Here is a 23,153-nt window from a genome sequence, read left to right as displayed (position 1 = left end):
GTTGTGCTGTAACGCCCATCAGCTGAACATCGGCATTGGCAGATGTGCAATCAGTTGCACAATACACTTGCTTCTTGTTCCATTGTGCAATGGGGCAGGCACAGTGGCTGTTTCTTTAATCGCACCAAAGAAAGTGGCACAACTGAAGTCAGGGACAAATAGTTATGCACCATCCTTTCGGTTCTTCCCAATTAAAGTAGACTCACTGAATCAATTATCGGTTACATAGGGGCATTCAATTGATTTGCCAGTTCTAGCTTAACGTAATCGAGAATAGCTAGGGATTTAGGTCCAATTGAAAAGGTTACACTTGTGGAAAGAATTTATACAACTGTGAGCTAAATGCATCCATACTTCAATGATTATTTTAAAAGTAAAAGTGGGAGTGAGAACTCTCCCAGTGCATGACACCAATAGGATTCTGGCCTAAATCTCCTTAACTTAAAGGCGGAATAATGTTTTGATACAAATAAAATGTATCCAAAGTGCGTGCTTCCAAGGTTAAGTACACTTATTCAAAGTCTGTTGGCCTCAGATTTACAACCCTTGGTTCACCTCTATTGCCTTTTTCTTCATGTTCCTCCATTAGCCAAAGTGAGCTAAGATTTTTTAAATTACTGTATTCTTTATCATGTCAGAAGCGACTTGGGAACATACTGCAAGTTGCTTCTGGTGTGAGAGAATTGGCCATCTACAGAGACGTTGCCTAGGGAACACCCAGATGTGTTACTATCCTGCTGAGAGGCTTCTCTCATGTCCCTGCAAGCTAGAGATGACAGATGGCAGCTCACCCCATCTTGTGCATTCAAACCAGGTGAGCTAACATGATGAGCTAAGAATTTGTCCTGAAATTATATGTTGGTTTTTCTGCTTCTTCACATTATTTAACTGAAATGGAAGGCTCTTTCCTCCAGGCAATATTCTGAGATATAGCTGGATGTGTTTTATGCAGTAAAAATGGGTATCTGTGTTATCAATGCAGCATTTAATCTGCAACAAAGTTAGATGAACAAAAAATTGAAATGACTACACATGCAAACCTCACTTGTAGGTTTCACTTTTCTAGATTTGATTATTTGCATGATATTTCTTTCTAGGAATTTCCTCCAGCACAACTCTATAATCAGCTCCCAAAAAGTAGATCTCTGAGTCACAGTAGAGGCCCTAGAGATTCTTAGAGAGGTATTCTCTCAAGTATAAGAGAGAGAGAAAACACCTCTTCTAGGATGTCCTTTGCCCCTAACCAGCAAAGCAGAAAGCTGATGGTACTGTAACTAAGGAAGATACATATGTGTCACCAAGGAGCATGCTTGAAGATCTTCATGCGGTGGCTCCGTGTTCCTATCACACTCTATGATGCACTGAATGGTCATACAAAACTCTGTATCTGCTGAAAAGATTAGGAAAAGGCATCTCCTCGGTATCAACATTCTAACATCTTGGGCAGGAGAGGGAAAAGCTTTGTTTTCCTTCCTTCTATCTTAACATTTCTCAAGGGTAAAGTAATAAAGTGGTTGAAGAAAACAGATCAATCAGTACTTCACATTCTGAGACAATATATGTTTAGTTATTTGTTTCCAGGGGAAAATATTAGTTCTATTTCCATTAAGTGAAACAAAGTTCCCAAGAATAAATACCAGACCTCTATGGAAAGCAGAATGCTCAAAACGGGAGAATTCCAGAGATGAAACCATCAGGGCCAGCTAACACCTCTCAACAAAGGATTCCCCCAGGCAGGAAGCAGCCAAGCTTTGATCTGCAAGGCCATTAAATGCCTCAAACTTCACACTTGCCTCAAACAGACAAGAATTCTTTGTCCCAACCTGGACTTTCCACAGATATATAAACCTCACTTGCTTAGTTTACAACATCTCACACTTCTGAGGATGCCCTCCATAGATGTGAGTGAAGCATCAGAAGAGAATGCTTCCAGAAAAATTACAGCAACCCACTGTTTTAGGTTTGCTATCCAAAAAAGTAGTTGTTATATTTCAGGAAGCTAAGGGAGCCCTTCTGTGCTAGCTATTAGTAAGAGACTATCAAGAAGTAACATTTCTATTGAGTCTGGTGCAACAAATACCCACCTGGAGCAGACTAAAGGGGAAGGGTTGCATGTAGTCACTCCCCAAAAATGCCCCTGCAACTTGATAGCAAAGCAGGAAACCTTTCTTACATTCATCAGGAATTCAGGCTTGGATTCCTTATATTTCTTATCTTCATGCTTAAAAGAGTATCAAAATCAACACTGTCTTAGAGTTAAGAAGGTCTTCCTGAAGGGAAGGGACCTTATTTCTTGCAATTTGACTCAATTGGTACATGTTCTAGTCTCTGGAGTACCAAAAGAGAAGCTTGTTCCCTCTTTTGCATTACATATTTTAAAACAGGTAGACTTTGGAAGGGGGATGCAGAAAGAGTTCTGCTATAGATTGGCTTGTAGATATTGCCTCTTTTCATAATATGGGATGTTGTGGTCCGAGTGCTGGATTATCACTCTGCAGACCAGAGTTTGATTCTCCACTTAACCATGGAAACCCATTGATGAGCTGGGCAACTTTCGGTCCCAAAAAACCCTACAATAGATTTGCCTTATGGTCACCGTAAATTGGAAATGACTTGAAGGCACAAAACAACAGCAACAATATTTTAATCCCGTGCTTCTCATTTTGATGTGAGGAACCAGCAATTGTTTTTTTGAGTGAGTAGGAAACAATCATTATTCTGCCCACTGGCTACAATTCTTCTTGTCAAGGAAACTTCAAGGACCAGCAGCGAGTGTCTCGTACACCAAAACCAATCCAGGAACCTTTAAGTAGCATTGCTGTAATAAACCCTTGTTGGGTCATAACACCAAGATGTATGGGTTGACTTGTCATTGTGTCTCTAAATCAATAAAAGCTTCAGCTTTTGAACTGTCATGTGTCAAGCTGGTATTTCTAAAGCACGCTGTTTACATGGAAAGTAGATGATGGCAACTTCTGGAGAATCACAACCACATATAGCCTAGAAAATAAGCTGTTATCCTCAACAATGAGAATGATCAAATCATAGAGTTAGAAGAGACCACAAGGGCCGTCCAGTCCAACCCTCTGCTGTGCAAGAACACACAATCAATGAAACGTTCCTATGAGAAGTCTCACTCATGATTTGAAAATGATTTATTCTCTTATATGGTATATTTCTAAGCCGCTCTTCACGTTATAAAATATTTCAGAGTCGTCACTTAAAATGAATAAATAAAGATGAATAAATACAAATTGTTAAACAAAGATATAATACAACAGCAAGAAAAGCAGCAGCAAAGCAAAGAACCAAAACAAAGCTCGAAAAGCAGGACCTGCAACCTTTTTGCAGCATTAGGCAACTCCTTTTCACTTTTCTAATCAATTTTTTTTATCGTGTCAGAAGCAACTTGAGAACATACTGAATGTTTTTACTTTGAATGTTTTTTATATTGTGGAATGATATTTTAAATTGTAAGTCACTTGGAGCACTCTGGTGGAGAGCGACTAATTAAGAAATAAAGTGAAATGAAGTGAAGTTGCTTCTGGTGTGAGAGAATTGGCCAACTACAAAGATGTTGCCCAGGGGACGCCCAGATGTGTTGGCTGGGAAGCTTCTTTCATGTCCTTGCAAGCTAGAGCTGACAGACGGGAGCTCACTCCATCTCATGGATTTGAACCAGCAACCTTCAGGTCAGCAGCTCAGCTACCACAAGGGTTTAGCTCATTGCACCACCGCAAATCATCTAGTCAGTTAACCATGCCCTTTTTAGGATACTCCATTGCAGTGGTTCTCAACCTGTGGGTTCCCAAATGTTTTGGCCTTCAACTCCCAGAAATCCTAACAACTGGTTAACTGGCTGGGATTTCTAGGGGTTGTAGGCCAAAACACCTGGGGACCCACAGGTTGAGAATCACTATCCTATTCCATTCCCCTTTTCACCTGATTGGGGCTGGTTTTGGATGCACCACACCTTCAACTTTCTATTTATTTTTTTGTAGTTCTGCAAAGTAGGGTTCCCTTAAGTCTTGTCAATCTCCTCCTTTTGCCTGGATGGTGTCATCTGAGGTGTAAAAATGTTCCACACAAATCTAGAGCAGATAACTAAATTTCAATGAAAAATATCCTGAGTTGTTATCATCCCTTCAGTAAGTAGAGGCAGATTTGGAACACATTTCCTTGGACTTAAAAATACATACACGTTTTTATCATGTCAGAAGCGACTTGAGAACATACTGCAAGTTGCTTCCTGTGTGAGAGAATTGGCCGTCTACGGAGAAGTTGCCCAGGGTACCACCCTGCTGGGAGTCTTCTCTCATGTCCCTGCAAGCTGGAGCTGACAGACAGGAGCTCACCCCGTCTCATGGATTTGAACCAGCAACTTTCAGGTCAGCAACCAACCTTCAGGTCAGCAGTCCAGTCAACACAAGGGTTTAACCCATTGCGCCACCTGGAGCTCCCGGTAGTGCAATGAGTTAAAGCCTTGTACAGACTAATGACTTGAAAATTGGGTTGCTGACCTGAAGGTTGCCGGTTCGAATCCAACCCGGAGAGAGCATAATAATAATAATAATAATAATAATAATAATAATAATAATAAAACTTTATTTATACCCCGCCACCATCTCCCCAATGGGGACTCGGGGCGGCTAACATGGGGCCATGCCCAGAGCAATACAACATAATAAAATATAGAAACAACATATCATAACACCATTTAAAATACAATAAATAATAATAAACAGAACATCAAGAAATCAAAAAAACAATAAAGCAAGGGCAGGCCGCGTGAACACAGAGATAAAACCCGGAGTGAGAGGGACAGAGGAGTACTCCACTATGGGCAGGGACATTTGGAAGGGGTAATCTAGAGGATAGATGTTCGGAGGGGAGTAATACGGAGCATGGATGAGCTCCCTCTGTCAGCTCCAGCTCCATGTGAGAAAATGAGAGAAGCCTCCCACAAGGATGGTAAAACATCAAAAGAAAACATCTGGGCATCCCCTGGGCAATATCCTTGCAGACAGCCAATTCTCTCACACCAGAAGCGATTTGCGGTTTCTCAAGTCGCTCTTGACATGAAAAGAATTTTAACAGAGGAATGTCCATAAGCATCCAAACCTTCTGAAAATTGAGCCCCTAATGCTGCAGAAGGCAGCATAAGGTAGTTATGTTTGCAAAGCACTTTTCTGTGCTTGAAGCACAGCACATGTCTTACATAGCTGCATTCCTTTCAACTTTGCCAGGTTAAGTCAATATTATCAAAATCTTTACTATAGGAAGTAGGGCAGCAGGGAGATTGCAGCAGGGAGATGGGAATTTTTTTTTTGCCTAAGGCCTCCTAGTGAATTCAAAGTAGAGGTAAAGATTCACAGTCTCTGACATGGTGTTACACCAGCGTTTATTCCCAGTGAACATTCACATGGGACAATACTTGATAGTTCCATAAAACAATAACAAAATGCATCTCCTCAGTTGTTTATTGGGAGATAAGGAAAGGCTAATCCACAGTGCAAATACATATTGTCCCCCCCCCCCAAATGTATATACCCTTGAACAGTGATGGTGATTATTAAAGGTTAAATAAATACATTTATATGAAAAGAATAAATGTTACAATAAGGATTTAATCAGAGATAGAAATTGCATCTTAAATTACAGTATAAGGGGTTCAAACTGTCACCCCTGCACACAGCAGTGTGTTTCTGGCATTGTTGAAACACAGAGTTGCAAACCTCACTTAAACTGTATTGTCAAAGGCTTTCATGGCCGGAATCACTGGGTTGCTGTGAGTTTTCCGGGCCTCCCAACAAAGGATTCCCCCAGGCAGAAGCAGCCAGGCTTTGAAGCTGTAAGGATATTGAATGCTAATCAAGCCGGCCAACTGCAACATTCAGCAGACAAGAGTTCTTTCTCTCACCCTGGATTTTCCACAGATATATAAACCCCACTTGACTAGTTTCCAACAGACCTCACAACCTCTGAGGATGCCTGTCATAGATGTGGGTAAAACGTCAGGAGAGAATGCTTCTGGAACATGGCCATACGGCCTGGAAAACTCACAGTAACCCACTCACTTTGCTTGTCATTTTACAATACTTCTCTCGTATTGGATTTTCTAATTCTTTTAAGGGTGTGTGTGTGTGTGTGTGTGTAAAAAATTCCAGAATGAAAATCTACTAAGGGTGTATTCAGGGCTTTTGGAACACGCTGTATTTCTTCCTTTGCTGCTTTGAAAGCCATGCAAAATAAAACAGGTGTGGTTGAACAAAGGCATCCTACCAAACAAACTGCTGACCCTGCACAGCAATTATCAAAGCACTTCAAGTTTCACGTGAGAAAAAAAAATAGCAAAAAAAGCCATTCCAGAATCATAAGTGTGCATACATTTTGGGGACATGCTGCATTTAAATCCTTACAATAAAAGAGACCATTTGTCAGACTCGTGGAGATCACATGTCTATTTTTGTCAGGCCACATCACTAAGTTCCCCCAGGGTTTAAATCCTGGGATCTTCAACATGGAAAATTAGTCCTATACTATGGAGCTATGCCCCTCTCATTAACAAAGAGGACTAGTTAACACATTGCCTTCATTCTTGACAACAGGTGCATCTACACAATACAATTAATGCAGTTTGACACCACTTTAACTGCTGCGGCTCAATGTTATGTAATTATAGCAGTTGTCATTTAATGAGTTGCCATCACTCTTTGCAGAGAAGACTACAGACCACGTAAACCACACTCTCAAGATTCCATAGCACTGAGCCATGGCAGTTAAAGTGGTGTCAAACTGAATGAATTCTACAGTGTATCTACCCTAAAAAAAAATTAGCCGGAATCCTAGTAGCAGAGCTGCTAAGAAACCTTGTTTATGAATTGTGACCATGTGTAACAGGACATTACAAGAGTGACGGAAGTACATTGCTTCCAATTTGCACCAGGACTGATGTGATGTACATGCTGTTGCACATCAGTACTATTATATGTCTGTCCTATTACGTGACTATCACATTGTTGGGTCCGCTATGTAGTAATGCAACATCAACTCTCAACTGAATATTGCAAAATTGCTCCTTTCTAATCTATGTCGTTGTAAGTCCGCTTATGAAGATGTAATTCCCAAATAGGATTCTGGTCGAAGTCTTGGAGCCCCTTCCAACCCTTGTGTAGTACAAAGAACCCCAAAATCCTTTCACCACTGAAAAGCCAGTAACCATATTTTCTTACAGTCTATATCTGTATTTTCAAATACTCTATATACATATTTTTAATATATTCTATATATGCATTTTCATACATTCTAGTCAAAACAGTTTGTGTTTCCCTCATAATTCAGAAACTGTGTTTTTCTGGCTTGACATGATACTGGAGGCTCAATCAGCCAACTGAAGCTGAACTCTTTGTTTTTTAATATTTTATTTGGTCATAATTTTTTCCTTGAGGCTCATGTAGCTCACCCATGTTACCAGAACATTGGTTCATCACTGATAATGCACCACAATAAATACGTATCGGAAAAGCTGGAGATTAGCAATGCATTTGGAAAGTATTGCTTCACAGGGATTTTTTGGAAGGAGAGGAATTGTGCATTGCCATCGTTGACTCTTTTTTTGTTTCAAGTATTAAGTGGACATATGAGGAAGAATACTTTTGGCTATGTGCGTAACAAGCCAACTGAGGCACTTCACAAAGTTTGTGATGCCGTTGATGAGCAACATGAAGAGCCCACTGACGCCTGCAGCGATGTCGTGGAGCAGAGCGGGAACGGCACCCAGGACGTAGAAAGGGAAAGAGAGAATATCCACAAGGAGATTCAATGGGACGCACACAATCCTATATACAACCATGAGGACTCGGTAGATATTCCTGGCAAGGCCGTTCATTATGTTGACCAGGACCCGGATCAGGCTGGTGAAAACGTGCATCAACACCGTGGCAATTGACTTGAGGAAAGTGCACAGTCCTGTGATAACCATGTGCAGAAGAGTCGTGAAGATGTAAAGGATAAATTTCAATATTTGGACCACCATGTAAATTGCAAAGGTCAGAAGCCTGCATATAGGGGTAATAACGAAATAAAACAGCTTCTTCATAAAGCCACACTCCTCCTCTTTTGGGGCTTGGTGTGGCATCGGCAAGGACTTTTTCGATTGTGGGGCTGGTTTTTCACCCTGGATCTTTTTGACAGATTTCGCCACGGGCTCTAGTTTCTTGGGATCATGTCTGTCTTGGGCGCAGTTGTTCTTAAACAGTCGGGTTCCTTCTGGAAGCTTCTTTTCGAGCTCTTCCACGCTTAGATCTTCCAAACGTTTTTCAGCAGCTGCCTCTTTAATAAATCCCATTGACCAGGCGTTAGAGCCATCGTCGCAACAGGCCGCTAACCACAAAGATTCAGGGATGGCCACTTTGTCGTTCACTTTGTGGGAAGAAGGAACGGCTCCGGAAATTAGATACAGGTCCTTCCCATTTGCACAGTGAGGGGCCAAACCATGGCTCACAAGGTTCTCGATCTCCCAGTGCCAAACATCCTGAAGAGGTGGTTTCACTGGGAAGGTATTGGTCAGTGAGTGTGTGGCTAACTGATGGTCATCCTTCTGGAGGGAGCTGGGATTTAACTGACCAGCCTCATAGCCGGAGTCTATGTAATCTGAAGTCAGGGCCTGGTTTGTTCCTAAATTGTTCACCGAATCAGCAATCTCGGCTTCAGGCATCATCCCCGCTAAGCCATTTTCATGATCATCAATCTGAAAAAAGAAAAAGTCGGATATTCAATTAAGACTCGGAACAACAGTCTGGATCCTTATTTAGAATTGCAGATATTTCCTGAAAAAGACACAGATTCCAAAATAAAAATGTTCAGTGTGTTGTCAAAGGCTTTCATGGCTGGAATCACTGAGTTGCTGTAAGTTTTCTGGGCTGTAAAGTCATGTTCCAGAAGCATTTTCTCCTGATGTTTTGCCTGCATCTATGGCAAACATCCTCAGAGGTTGTGAGGTGTTGGGAACTAGGCAAGTGGGGTTTATATATCTGTGGAATGTGCAGAGTGGGAGAAATAACTCTTATCTGTTTGAGGAAAGTATGAATGCTGCAATTGATTACCTTGATTGGCATTGAATAGCCTTGCAGCTTCAAAGCTAGGCTGCTCCCTGCCTGGGAAAATCCTTTGTTGGGAGATTATTAGCTGGCCCTGATTGTTTCATGTCTCACAACCTTTGAGGATGCCTGCCATAGGTGTGGGCAAAAAATCAGGAGAGAATGCTTCTGGAACATGGCCAGACAGCCCAGACAACAACCCAAAAATGGTCAGCTCCAAAATTCTGGTGTTATTGGCATACAGTTGATCTGTTGTAAAATTAGCCTCCATTTTGACAGTAACTGACATCTCACCCATGGCCTGCATTGTTTTGCTGAACTTTGCCATTTGCGCTACATCAAAAATGTTGTAATCACGATATTACGTGCCCAGGCTACAGTGCAAACCCTGAGAACAACCTTGTAAACAACAAACAATATCTGATTACATTCTGTGCTGGTCACATAGGCCTTAAATGTGGATTACCACATATTCATTAGACCTGTGAGTCCCCAGGTGTTCTGGCCTACAACTCCAAGTAATCCCAGCCAGTTTACCAGCTATTAAGATTTTTGGGAGTTGAAGGCTCATCTGACATCTGGGGACCCAAAGGTCGAGAACCACTGCATTAGATATTGCTCATTCAGACAATGTTCTTTTCCGTATATCTGAGTTGCTATGAAATACTGATACCTGAAACAAACTTTATCTCGTCTTGACAAGTGCTATGAACAGGATGCTGGGCTTGGTAGTTCCTTTGGCCAAACTTATTATTTGTTGCTTACTTACCTTCCTGCTCAGTTTCAGGACTAATCTTAGCTTCAAATCCCACTGGGGAGAATACTATGGGGCTGCTATTTCAGTCCTATCTACAGTGTTAGCATTTCTCCTGAAAGCTTTAAAACACGACTATCAATTAAACTACACTCAAGTTTTGTATGAAACATTTCAGTTACCATTGAAGCCTGCCATTTAAACAGGAAAATGTAGACCGGAGGGTCATATTTTGTGCAGTGAGGCATATTTTTATCTTTAGACCCTTTGCTGGGGCTACATATCTACACAAAAATGCAAATACAACAGAACAGAAGAGGATAGAGTTCAACTTATGGATCTCAAAAATGAGCCGTTTTCTTTTTTTAATGTGAAATAATACACATTGCCCTGAGATCAATTCAATGAAGATAAATACATGCAATTTGTCACTTTTTTGGCAAAATGATGCCCAAGGAAAAGTTTTCCCACTGTTTCTACTCATTAAAATCTGGAATTGAAAATTTGCATCATACAACTAAATTTTTCAAGGACCTATTCTGAGATGGACTGGAACCTCTGAAACTGAAGCCCAAAAAATATTAGTAAGTCTCAAAAGTTCTGCTTCCCATCCACACCCTTTCTTTCTACTACTTAACTTTTATTAGTCAACTTTGTTTCATCTCCATCCAAGTTGGAGTTAATCTATGGGTTTCTCTTGGTCCACTGGAGGAAACAAGAACGCTGAACGAGGCAAGTCTTCATTTTAATTTAACCTGATTTTTGCCATTTTATATAAGGGACATACTTTTACAATATCATTTCATATAATGAGACTTAAGTATCCAAAGATTTTGGTATTTGTTGCGTGTTCTGGAAACAAGCAACAACAGATACCAAAGGCCCACTGTTATGTTCAATATACACCATTTGGGTCTGATAGCTCCACAGACTAAAACAGCTTTTGTGCTGAATCACTTGAAGGAATGTGTCTGCCCCACATAAATTACCTCGCAGTAGGATATCTCTCCCAATGACACTCTTAAGAGTTTAATTGTTATGTTTCATCCAGGTATGTGTCAAGCCTTGGTTATGGAACAGCTCAACTGGGCATAGAGATAAGTGGAATGCCATAAGACACAACACCTCACCTGCACGAGGCTCCACTATCAAAGAAGGAATGTTTCATCCATGACTCAGAAATGATTGGGCTTAATTCCAAAATTATCACTGAAATATTCCATGCTACTTGTTGTTGTTATAGGACTTCAAATCTATTCTAATTTATGGCGACTCTATCGTCTTCTTGACAAGGTTTATTCAGAGTAGCTTTGCTATTGTCCTCTGTTAAGGATGAAAAAGTATGACTTGCACAGTGGGCTTTCATGACTGTGCTAAGATTTGAATTCTGGTCTCCCAGGCTCCTTAATCAACGATCCAGTCATAACACTACTCTTGCTCAACTCTGTATAGTAGTGACTGGAAGCAATGGTTTCTGACAGTTGCTTGTGATTTTCAAGTCTCTAAGCCCCCAGTAGCACTGTGGATTAAACCGCTGAGCTGCTGAACTTGCTTACTGAAAGGTTGGTGGTTCAAATCTGGGGAGGGGGTGAGCTCCTGCTGTTAGCCCCAGCTTCTGCCAACCTAGCAGTTTGAAAACATGCAAATGTGAGTAGATGAATAGGTACCGCTCTGGCGGGAAGGTAATGGCATTCCATGCGGTCATGCTGGCCACATGATCTTGGAGGTATCTACGGACAACGCTGGCTCTTCGGCTTGGAAATGGAGATGAGCACCAACCCCAAGAGTCGGACATGACTAGACTTAATATCAGGGGAAAATGTTTACCTTTAACAGCCCTTGCACACTGCCCCTATATCCCTGGATCTGATCCCAGATTATCTGCTTATCCCAGGTTATTTGGCAGTAGAGGCTCATATATTCCAGTTCAAAGCAGATAATCTGGGATCAGATCCTAGGATAAAGTGCATTTGGAAGGCCCCTAAGTGACAGGAGTCTGAACATTATTAAAGATTCTCTTTTCTCTAATAGCACTGATTTGTGGCATTACCTTTTGCATAGTTGTGCTGAAGGGCCTAGAGAGTCCTAAAGAAATCACATAAGATCCTCTTGTCTCCATTACTATGAACTCTCCACATTTGCAGATTTGATAAACAGTGCTGATGAATATGCTTTTTTTTAGGTGTCTCTAGGCTCCCCAGTTTTTTTTTATCATGTCAGAAGCGACCTGAGAACATACTGCAAGTCGCTTCTAGTGTGAAAGAATTGGCCATCTACAGAGACATTGCCCAAGGGGTGCTAGGATGTATTACCATCCTGCTGAGGGTTTCTCTCATATCCCCACAAGCTAGAGCTGATGATGGGAGCTCACCCCATCTCGTGGATTTGAACTGGTCACCTTCAGGTCAGCAACCCAGCCTTCAAGTCAGCAGTTCAGCCGGCACAAGGGTGTAACCCATTGTGCCACCGTGACTCTTGGTTCCCCAGTATGACTCTGTAATAAATTTTTAGCAGATGTTAACCACAAAGCTGAACTGGAGGAAGTAGAGATTTCTGGAGAAGAGTTTTTAAAAATCGTGGGGGTTTTAGAAACCATTTTGCCATTTCCATTGTGTTCCTGTACCCCCAACCCTCATGAAGTAGAAAGCCTGGTTTACTCCCTTTCATAATCCAGGCAGAATTTCAAGGACAGAATACTCCCTACATCCCTCAAAAATTAAGTGTTTAGCTTGGAGAAGGGAAGAAGGAACACCTGATAGCCACCTGAAAGCTGTCACATGTGCCATGGAGATGATTTCTGTTGCACTGAAGAGGGCATGCCAAGGTGGTGCAGTGTTCAGACACTGAATGTAAAGAGGTCTGATTCAATCCTCATTGAGTCATAAACTCATTATAGCTCTGGACCAGCCAACCTGGGCTTGGCCTAGTTCACTATTGTTGTGAAGATATAACACGAGGAAGAGGTAAGCCATGCATATCACCTTAATCTCATTGAAGGAAAAACACTATAAACATAATAAGTCAACAAACTAATGAGTGAAAATTGCAAGGAAGAATGTGTTGGCTAAATGTAGGCAAAACGCCCTTGTTTGTGCTGTTCAGTTGTAAAACAAACTGCCTCTGGAAATGATGGACAAACCTTCACTGGGTATGTTTCAGGAGAAGCTGAACAACCCTACTGTAGCCAACCCCCGGGCAGGAAGAAGCCAGGCTTTGAAGCTGCAAGGTCATTCAATGCTAATCAAGGTGGCCAATTGCAACATTCACACTTGCCTCAAGCAGACAAGAGTTCTTTCTCCCACCCTGGACCTTCCACAGATATATAAATCCCACTTGCCTAGTTTCCAACAGACCTCACAACCTCTGAGGATGCCTGCCATAGATGTGGGTGAAACGTCAGGAGAGAATGCTGCTGGAACATGGCCATACTGTGCGGAAAACTAACAGCAATCCAGTGCTACTGTATTTAGAAAGAATAGCCCTGTGCTGGAATGTCATAAGAGGTTGATCCAAATGAACTCCAGCTTCTAGTATATTAGCATATTCAAGTGTCACAAACTTTTTCTTACATAAAGCTAAATCATGCTGGCATAGCCCTTCTTCCAATCCCCCTAAAAGCACTCTGTCAGGACAGATTGTGCTATCTGCTGACCACACCATCTTGCAGACAACTCCTCCCAACCTTTGTTTTGCCTTTTGTAGTCCATGCCCACACTTTTATTTTTATTGTAAGAACTTTTCATCTTTTTGTTAGTCTTCCAATTGGTGGTTGTGCAGTAATGCAGTTCCTGATTGTCATGTGCTCTCTCTATGTCTATCTTCATAATAAATATAGATGAGACAATAAATATGGATATTGCAATTTCCAGTCTTAGAAACATACGTTTATGCTTCTAGACCAGGGGTCCCCAAACTACGGTCCGTGGGCTGGATGCAGCCCCTAAGGTCATTTATCTGGCCCCCGTCCTCAGTTTTAGACTTAGGCTTGCCCTAAGTCTGAAATGACTTGAAGGCACACAACAACAACAACAACAACAACAACAACCCTAATTAACTTGACTATCTCATCTGCAAGAAGCAGGCCCACACTTCCCATTGGAATCCTGATAGGTTCATGTTGGTTAAAATTGTTCTTATTTTTTAATACTGTATTGTTCTTTCATTTTTTTGCACTAGAAAATAAGACATGTGCACTGTGCATAGAAATTTGATCAGGTTTTTTTTTCCAAACTATAGTCCGCCCGTCCGCCCCCAACACATTGAGGGACCCATGGACTGGCCCTCTGCTTAAAAAGCTTAAGGACCCCTGTGCTAGACAGTGGGGTAGTTACCAGTGCCAAACATGAGGGTTCACAGTGCTCTCTGGATGTAGGTTAACTACAACTCCTAAAAATCAAGATCGTTCCCCCCCAAACCTAGTCATGGGGTTCTCTGTGCTAAATGTGGTTCAGGCCCATTGTCAGTGGGGGTCACAAGACTGTGTCTTGATGCAGGGTGAACTACAACTTCCATCCTGTTTAGTCAGTCCCCCAAAACCCTGTTCAGTTGCTGATCTATTCCTCTGTTTGCTATGCAGCGTAGAAAAGAATAGGAAAGGCCAGTGGGCAGGGTCATGCAAATTCCACACCAATGGAGACAGAAAGGAACCCTGGGATGTGGCACTCATTATAACCTGCAATGTACATTGGAGGGAAAGCCACTGCTATCTCCTGCGTGGTGGAGGTTATAGTTTTTTTATTATGTGTATAGAATATATAGTGAATGGGGCAAAAAAGGGAAGAAATAGCTAGGCAGTTGGGGACCTCTCCATCTGCTTTTCAGAAGTTGAAGGGCCATAGTTTGGGACAGGGAAGTGGAGCAGAGAAAACAACCTACAGCAACACATGGATTCTGCCAATCTCACTAGCGACTTATTGCACCACTGTCAACACTGGAACAAGGCACTTTCAAGTACCTATTCACAGGGTTCTTCATGCATTACAAGGTGCAGAGTCGCACCTCAGGTTAGCTTCACCTTGCTGAACACACCAGACTGTCACAGGTTGAAGTCTTTTGTAGTTTATTATGAAAGAGAAAATAAATAGTTCTTAAAAAGCAAAAGTAAAGATCCAAAAGGTTGTTGCAAAACCAAGGCTATAAAGAATAATCCAAGAAAACATAAGGCATAAAACAAGGTTCCATGAATGCTTGACAAAGTCCCATAACTTGAATACACAAGGCTGCAAGGTAATCCAGGAAGCAAGAGCTAGCTTCTATACTCCAAAACGAGACGTTGCTTTTGACAAAGATTTCTCTCTCAGCACACCCTTTAATATTCTCTGCACAGCATGAATGCATTTCTTTGGCCTCTGACCTCTTTCTCTTTCTTGTTTGCTATTCTAACACCCCTGCGCCGAAATTCCAAACGGCCAGCTCAATCCAGAGATTCTGTTTCGTCAAGGCCAGACAGCTCATTAGCAGCATCCTCCCTTTGCACCTGGCTAGCTTTGATATCATCTTCAGTATCAACAACACCATACCCTGCTGTGGGAATGTCTCCCTGCTCCTCATCTCTCACAGCAGGGACACTCTGAACCTGAATCCCATAATTCCCATCAGAGTCATCTTGAACCTGAATCCCATCATCTTGAACATCAGGAACCTGAATCCCACAATCCCCATCAGAGTCACTCTAAGTTGAGTCACAACATACAGCCAATGATATCACTTGGAAAACAGCATCAACATCCACTGTTAACCAGCTGCAAATATGCACCCTATCCCTCATGTAATAATCTCTGGAGTTTCCTCCCAGCTCTACCATTCTGTGATGCTACTGTGCTGATTTCCACTTCCGTTGGAACTCAACTGTGTTGCTAATCCGGTAACCATGCAAGAGACTGATAGTGTTCTCCTTCTTCTGAAGCATGCCCTGCATAGATGGAGCACCTCCAGTTAAAGAGGCATCTTGGCAATGCCCTTCATGCCTTTGAAGTTAATGAGGAGGGAGAGATATTCATGCCACTCCCAAAGGCAATTGGGTTGCTCCAGCTGCTCTGCAACTGGCTGGTTGCACAGAGATTGCCTGCACCCACACTGTTGTCCCACCTTTCTTTCCAGCCCCTGCAACGCCAACCAGAAGGCCTGATTTTAAGTTTAATTAAGATAGACAGCAGTCTCTAGAGGGAAACCGTCAGAAATGAAGACCTTGTTTTTCCAATGCATTATGAAATCTCTGGGATTCTGTTTGATGAAATCTTTTGATGTCAGCTCACTCCAGGGCTTCTGTTAACAGACAATGCTTCATGGCAAAACTGACAGTTTGGAAAAACAAGTCAGGCATCCTTTATCTGGAAATCTGAAATAATCCAAAATTATCCAGATGAGTGGCTAAAACAGTAATCTCTTTGTTGGCTCACAGTTCAGTGTACACAAACTTTGTTTCATGCACATTTTTAGTAATAGGTAAAGGTAAAGGTTTTCCCCTGACACTAAGTCCAGTCGTGTCTGACTCTGGGGGTTGGCGCTCATCTCCATTTCTGAGCCAAAGAGCCAGCGTTGTCCATAGACACCTCCAAGGTCATGTGACCATTACCTTTCTGCTGAAGCGGTACCTATTGATTTACTCACATTTATATGTTTTCAAACTGCTAGGTTGGCAGAAACTGGGGCTAATAGTAGGAGCTCAGCCCACTCCCCAGATTCGAACCAGCAACTTTTTGGTTAGCAAGTTCAGCAGCTCAGCGGTTTAACCCACTGTGCCACTGGTTTAATAATACTGTATATAAAATTACCAACAGGCTGTATGCTTCAGATGTATATACAATATAAATTAATTTCTTGTATAGATTTTGGTCCCAACTGCAAGATATCTCATTATATACATATACACAAATGCAGGCATTTCCAAATCCAGGAGAAGACACTTCTGGTCCTAAGCATTTCAGATCAGGGATATTGAACCTGCATTATTATTTTGAATTATAACACCCAGTATCCTCCAGCCATTATAAGCAATGATCATGGTGAATGATTGATACTGGACATTGTACATCAAGCAGAATCATTTGCAGGGTCTGCTTACCAAGATCCACAAAGATCCTCTGGAGATCTCCATAGGTCATATCATCAGTCTGCATTGGGGTCACCAGCAAATGTTTTTCAGACCCCACCCCTTCTGTTTTCCACCAGAAATGGAATATCCATTAAAATGTAGAAACAGTACAGAAATGCAGTTTTTTTTCGTGTCAGGAACGACTTGAGAAACTGCAAGTCATTTCTAGTGTGAGAGAATTGGCTGTCTGCAAGGACAGGACATTGCCCAAGGGATGTCTGGATGTTTTGATGTTTTTACCATCCTTGTGGGAGGCTTCTCTTATGTCCCCGTATGGAGCTGGAGCTGATAGAGGGAGCTCATCCATGCTCTCCCTGGGTTGGATTCGAACCTGCAACCTTCAGGTCAGCAACCCAACCTTCAAGTCATTAGTCCTGCCAGCACAAGAGTTTAACCCATTGCACCACTGGAGACTCCACATAAATGCAGTGAATCAAGGGTTTGCATGTCTTTGTTCATTGCAGAAGGCAAAGGGGCCCTTGGTACCTCAGTGGTTTGATTTTAGGACTCTTCATATATATCAAAAACTGTGGATGTTCAAGTCCAATTATATTGGCATCTGAAACATCAAAAAAAACCCAATGCACTTTTAATGTCTGTGTATAGCAATAGCAGGATGCCAGCCACTGTGTAAATATGTTCCATGTTTTCCTCCTTGGTTTTGCTTACTGCTGGAAAGCAGATCCCAAGCAAATTCTAACTTAGGCAATATATGCCTCAACAAGGAAAATAAATGTTCCCCATCACTGCTATAGAGGCATCAGAATACAGCTAAAGGTTTCTTTTTCTCTTGACACTTTTATTATGTTACAGGATAGAAAGCAGCAGAGGCTATTCTTTTTCTGCAAATAGCAGTCCTTTTTGTCTTGCTCATGCCGTCATTAAGATTTTATATCCATTACTCTGCTAAGAAATATTGCATGTTGAAAGACTAATGAGTCCTTAAGTACCTAGGAGAGAGGACATGCTTTTTGCATGCGGAAAGGTTCAGGTGGAGGATAGGACACATGTCCGGTCAAATCAATATGGCACCCACACCCAGCCTTATAACTCACAGATTCATTGGGCAACAGCACAGCAAGAATTTTGGAAATTACAGTCCAACTACTCTGGAGGGCAATAGGTTAGAGAAGACTTTCCATAGTCTTAAAAAACAGTACCCACCCATCCTTAACTTGTTCTATAGAGGGATGTGGGCACCTATACATGTGGGCCAGGGCCATTATGGCAACAACCACTTTGCTAATGACTGCAGAATAGATTGGGGCATCAAATTAGATGCTGCCCTTGAGACATGAAATCCCAAAAGTGACCTTCATCCAAGCCAGATTTACATATCATTTAGGCTTTCTTGGACTCCATTACTGCACACTTGGCATTCATTCACATACATTGCTCAGCTTCTCCTTATGGAAGCTAAATATGTGAACTGACTCACATTTCTGCATTACGGAACGACTCCAAAGGTGAGTTGGTCTCAAATTTCAGCTGGTTTTCAAGGCTGATGGTTTGCATTCATACATGCCCATTGAACTCATCTACACCAGTGGTTCTCAACCTGTGGTCCACAGCCCACTGGTGGGGCAGGAGATCTAAAATAAGGTCTGCAGCTCTAGATGATTAAATATGGTTTTCTGTGAGCAAGCAGAAGGCAACTACTGGATGGCATATGTTCTGTATCAGAAACTAGAGCTGATGTGGTCTATCCAATGCAATTTTCTGAATCAGAACCCCAAATAACCAAACCAAAACTAAAGTTGACCAAAAACTCTTTCATAACCCTTTTGGTACTAAGGTTGGAGAGTGATCTCTGGTCAAAGTAGTCCCTGGTCAAAGTGGTCCATGGTCAAAAAAAGGTTGGGAACTACTGACCTACACTAAAGAATTGATGCATTTTGACAACAACTTTAACTGCCATGGCTCAGTGTTATCCGGTCATGGAAGCTGGAGTTTTACATGGTCTTTAGACTTCTCTACCAAATAGTGCTGATGCATTGCCAAACTACAACACCCCTTGTCTTCTGATGCTGCAGATATCCAGTGATGAGCATGCATGTTTGAACCAGACAATTTCATAAAAGTGTGCCAGGCAGCCTCGAGTGATTCACTGTCTCTCCGCCTGAAGGTTAAATGCAAAATAAGCAACACAAAGCAACTTGGAAATGACAGCAACAAGAATAAATGTTACAAAACTAGCAAGGAATTCCTCCTCCTCCTCTTCCTTGGGCCCTTAATCTGAATTTTAGCTGTATGCAGCAGAAAGGTTTCTTTCAAAACAGTTCACGGCCAACGCTCCCAGCTGCGACACTCCTTTCCCACTTGGCTGGTGGATATCTCTAGCATTCATCCTTCTCCTCCTCTAGACTGATACAAGGGAGAACTCCACCCCATCCAATGGCAAAGTCACCAGCCACCAGCAATGCCCAGAGAAAGCAGACTGACATGTCTCCTTTTTCACTATCCATTTAAAAAAATCTTTTGAGTTTGTTTCTTCAAGGTCTGCAGGAAAGTGGCTTAAACACTGATGCCCCAAGTTACATTTCCTTTAGCAAACTCTGCCACTGTCTCCTGTCTTCCTTTTCTGAGTAGTGTTTACGTGGCTGTTTTATATTCTTAAGTTTTATTGAATTTGTGTTTTTAACTGCTTTGTTATTTTTTACTATGTTTTTATTTTAATCTACATTTTTTACTTTGATGGATTGTTTGTATTTGTGTCTATGGGCATTTGTCCCATATGTAAGCCGTCCCGAGTCCCATTTGGGAGATGGTGGCGGGGTATAAGAATAAAGTTATGTATTATTATTATTATTATTATTATTATTATTATTATTAATGTCAAAATGTCTCAGTGTGTTTGGCCCAATTAAAAACACCTCCGAGTAAAGAAAGCAACTCCCTTTAATTTCTCTCTGAGCAGAAGAAAGGTGCTAAGGAACATTTCAAACCTAGTTCAAAGCCAGCATACGGTAACAGCAGCTATATATTTATACAGTACCTTACGAAGATTAACAGAAAAGGCATCACTATTTGCATCTACCCCACCATGTATCATATATCTTTGCACATGTTCACATCCCTTAACAATCAGCAGCATTACCATAGTAGAATATAGCTGGTTGCTATACTCCAAAATCTACCTGTTAGTTGGGTGTGTTCACATTATTTGGTATCTTCTGCCTTGTACCAGCTCCTAAGTTCTGGTATCTGGGTTGTCTAAGAAGACAGTGAGAACTATAAGAGCCATCCAAGGGGATATAATGAGAGCTGCTGCTACTTTGTACGATTAATGCAGCTTGACATTCCTTTCATTGTTGTGGCTCAATGCTCTGGAATCCTGGAAGTTGTAGTTTGCTGAGGCACTAGCCCAGTTTGGCAGGGAAGGCTAAAGACTTCGTAAAATGACAGCTTTCATTATTCAGTAGCATAGAGTCTTGGCAATTAAAGTGATGTCAAACTGCAATTCATTCTACAGTATAGATGCACTCTTAGGGAAAAACAGTTCAGGCTCATTGCTGTGATCTCTTCCCAATTATTAACCCCATCAAACGCAGTTACATTCCCAGCTCGGCACCAACAATAAAACCACTCTGCACAGAGCCAGCAGGAAGGGCGTGTGCATGTGTATGCAGGCAAGGAAGTTAAGTGGGTTTATCACTGTGAAGCATTCGCTGGCCTTGATGAATGGTGAAGAGCGTCATCACAATCAGGCTGCAAGGCCTGGATGCTTCCCCCGACAATGCATCTTTTGCAGACTCTCTGCTAAAGATGAGCCAGGCGGACACAATGGGATATGTTTGTATGTGAAGTCAGGCTGACGTTTGCCCTCTCTCTCACCCTTTGCTTTCCTATTCATTCTGCTTCTTTTTGTATTAGAGTCAGGGATTGTTTGCCTACTGCAGAGGTCATGGCAGAGATTGGCACGAAGCTCCTCTTCTCCTGACAATTGTAGGCAGCAATGCAAGAAAAGCCTGGGAAGTGCCTCTGAAGCCCATCCGAGGACCAGGAGCATGGGAATATTACTTGTTTTGGGATGATACCTTCCACAATATGCCCATGGCCAGTATACAAACTGGGAGTGGAAAGGTGTCATAAAATTACAAGAGACACTTTACATGAGATTTGAGTGTTACAATAGGATTCTGCAAGTTCTTGTTGCTGTTATTTGCTATCAAGTGAACTTCCAGGAATCAAGTGAACTTTCATGGCATCCATGAATCAATCCATCTGCAGTGGGACTCCCTTTCTTCCTACTGCCTTTTATTTTATTTTTTTCGTGTCAGGAGCAATTTGAGAAACTGTTTTAGCCATCCTGTGGGAGGCATCTCTCTTGTCCCCGCATGGAGCTGGAGCTGATAGAGGGAGCTCATCCGTGCTCTCCCCGGGTTGGATTCGAACCAGCAATCTTCAGGTCAACAACCCAACCTTCAGGTCAGCAGTCCTGCAGGCACAAACGTTAAACCCACAGCACCACCAGGGCTCCTTCTAATTTATTATTATTGCTCTTTCTAATGAGTCACACATCTCATGATATGTCCAAAACATGACTGCTTCATTCACCTTGGATTTATGACGAGTTCAGACCTAATTTGTCCTAGGTCCTGTTTATTTGTCTTTTTAACTGTCTATGGTATCTATCTAGAGAACTCTTCTTCAGCATCACATTTTAAATGACTTTGTTTAATTCCTATCAGCTTTCTTGACTATCCAGCTTTTAAACCCATACACAGAAATCAGAAATACTATCTATGGCCTGTGTGATTCTGACTATATTTATTTAATCTATTTAATGATACATTTTTCACTTTAGAAGAGCAGGTGCCCTTCAGGTTTTCAGCTTTTTCTAATTTCTTGACTACAGTGTGTTTCCTAATTAGTGACTGAACCACAAGACAGAAAATCTTCCACTGTTTTAATGTTAGGTTTCAAGTCAAGCATGGAAACCCACAGGGCAACTTTGAGCAAGTCACTCTCTCTCAGCTTTCGAAGAAGCCAACAACAAACTTCCTCTTGATAACTCTTGGAAGGAGAAGATTCTCACAAGTCTGAATCACCTCGAAGGCACACAATAACAACAGTTTTGAAATGAGCTTTTTCTCTCAAACATGCACAGGAAAAAGATTGCTAATACTATCCTTTGAATCCAGAATAATAGAGACAAAGGCCATATCTACACCAGCAAAAATAAATAAAATAACGGGCAGACTCATCCCAAAGCCAATGCTGGACGTCTGGATAATGTATGTCTATTTATCTACACTATATAATAGATGCAGTTTGCACTACATTAACCTTCATGGATCCATTGTATGAAATCATGGGAGTTGTAATTTACCAGACTGCTGTTATGTCACTAAACTACAACTCCCATAGTATAGAACCATGACAGTTGAAGTGGTGCCAAACTTCATTAATTTTACAGTGTAGATGCACTCTTTGCACCAAGGTGAACAAATTCAGAGTAAAGTCTGGTGTAGCCCAGAAATACCAGAGCGGCCTCGGGTTCTTTCGCTGTGTGGACAGCTGTATCAGGTCTGAGTCAATCTGTTCACACTTCAAACGCTGCCCCATCCCCATGTGATCAACATGGATTGGGAGCAAGATCCCTTTGTGTTGATCACAGATTTGGGTGCCAATGCAGAGCTGGCAAAGCTGGCCTACATGGACAATGGCATAACATTGCACAGAATTTGGCCCAGTACATGTGCCATCATGGATGATTTACAGACATTCTGGAGCATAATGTCCAAATTGGCTTCAGATTAAGTTGCCAGTGTAAATGCCCTAGGAATGACAAGAGCTCTCATTCCTTTTCTCTCTCTTTTTTTTTTTTTGGGGGGGGGGGGAGGAAATGTTGACTATTGAAACACATTAGAGTGCATTCAGTGGTTAGAAATCTTGATTTAAGGAACAAACACGCCAATGGCTTGGAAACAGAAACTAAGCTTTATTGTAGGAACTCCATTCTAAGATAGGAATGCTAGGGTGCTAATCTAACCAAGGTTGAGCAAGGAGTCGTGGAAAGAAGAAGATCTGGAGAAACGTCTTTAAGAGTATCAGTATACATCACAGAGGGGTCAAAATAGATAGAGATATAGGGGATACACTTTGGGTAACTCAAACTATCTAACTCTACTTCTACTGCCCAGTATGAGCAATTCTTCACTCTTCTTTGGTAAGCATTGTTGCATTTCCAACAGAACATACAATC

General features: G+C 41.7%; 1 protein-coding gene across 1 annotated transcript in view; it reads right to left on the bottom strand.

The window, feature by feature from the left end:
- Positions 1 to 3,137: 3,137 nt before the first annotated feature.
- endod1 (endonuclease domain containing 1) overlaps positions 3,138 to 23,153 on the bottom strand; it is a 28,235-nt gene continuing 8,219 nt past the window's right edge. The window contains exon 2 of the mRNA XM_008108080.3: positions 3,138 to 8,749. Coding sequence (XP_008106287.1) covers positions 7,628 to 8,749 — 1,122 coding nt within the window. The 3' untranslated portion in view covers positions 3,138 to 7,627. The remainder of the gene's footprint in view (positions 8,750 to 23,153) is intronic.

This window comes from Anolis carolinensis, chromosome 3 (assembly GCF_035594765.1).
Source record: "Anolis carolinensis isolate JA03-04 chromosome 3, rAnoCar3.1.pri, whole genome shotgun sequence".
Lineage (NCBI taxonomy): Eukaryota > Metazoa > Chordata > Lepidosauria > Squamata > Dactyloidae > Anolis > Anolis carolinensis.
Note: the sequence above shows the minus strand (reverse complement) of the source record. Positions and strands in the feature narration are given on the sequence as shown.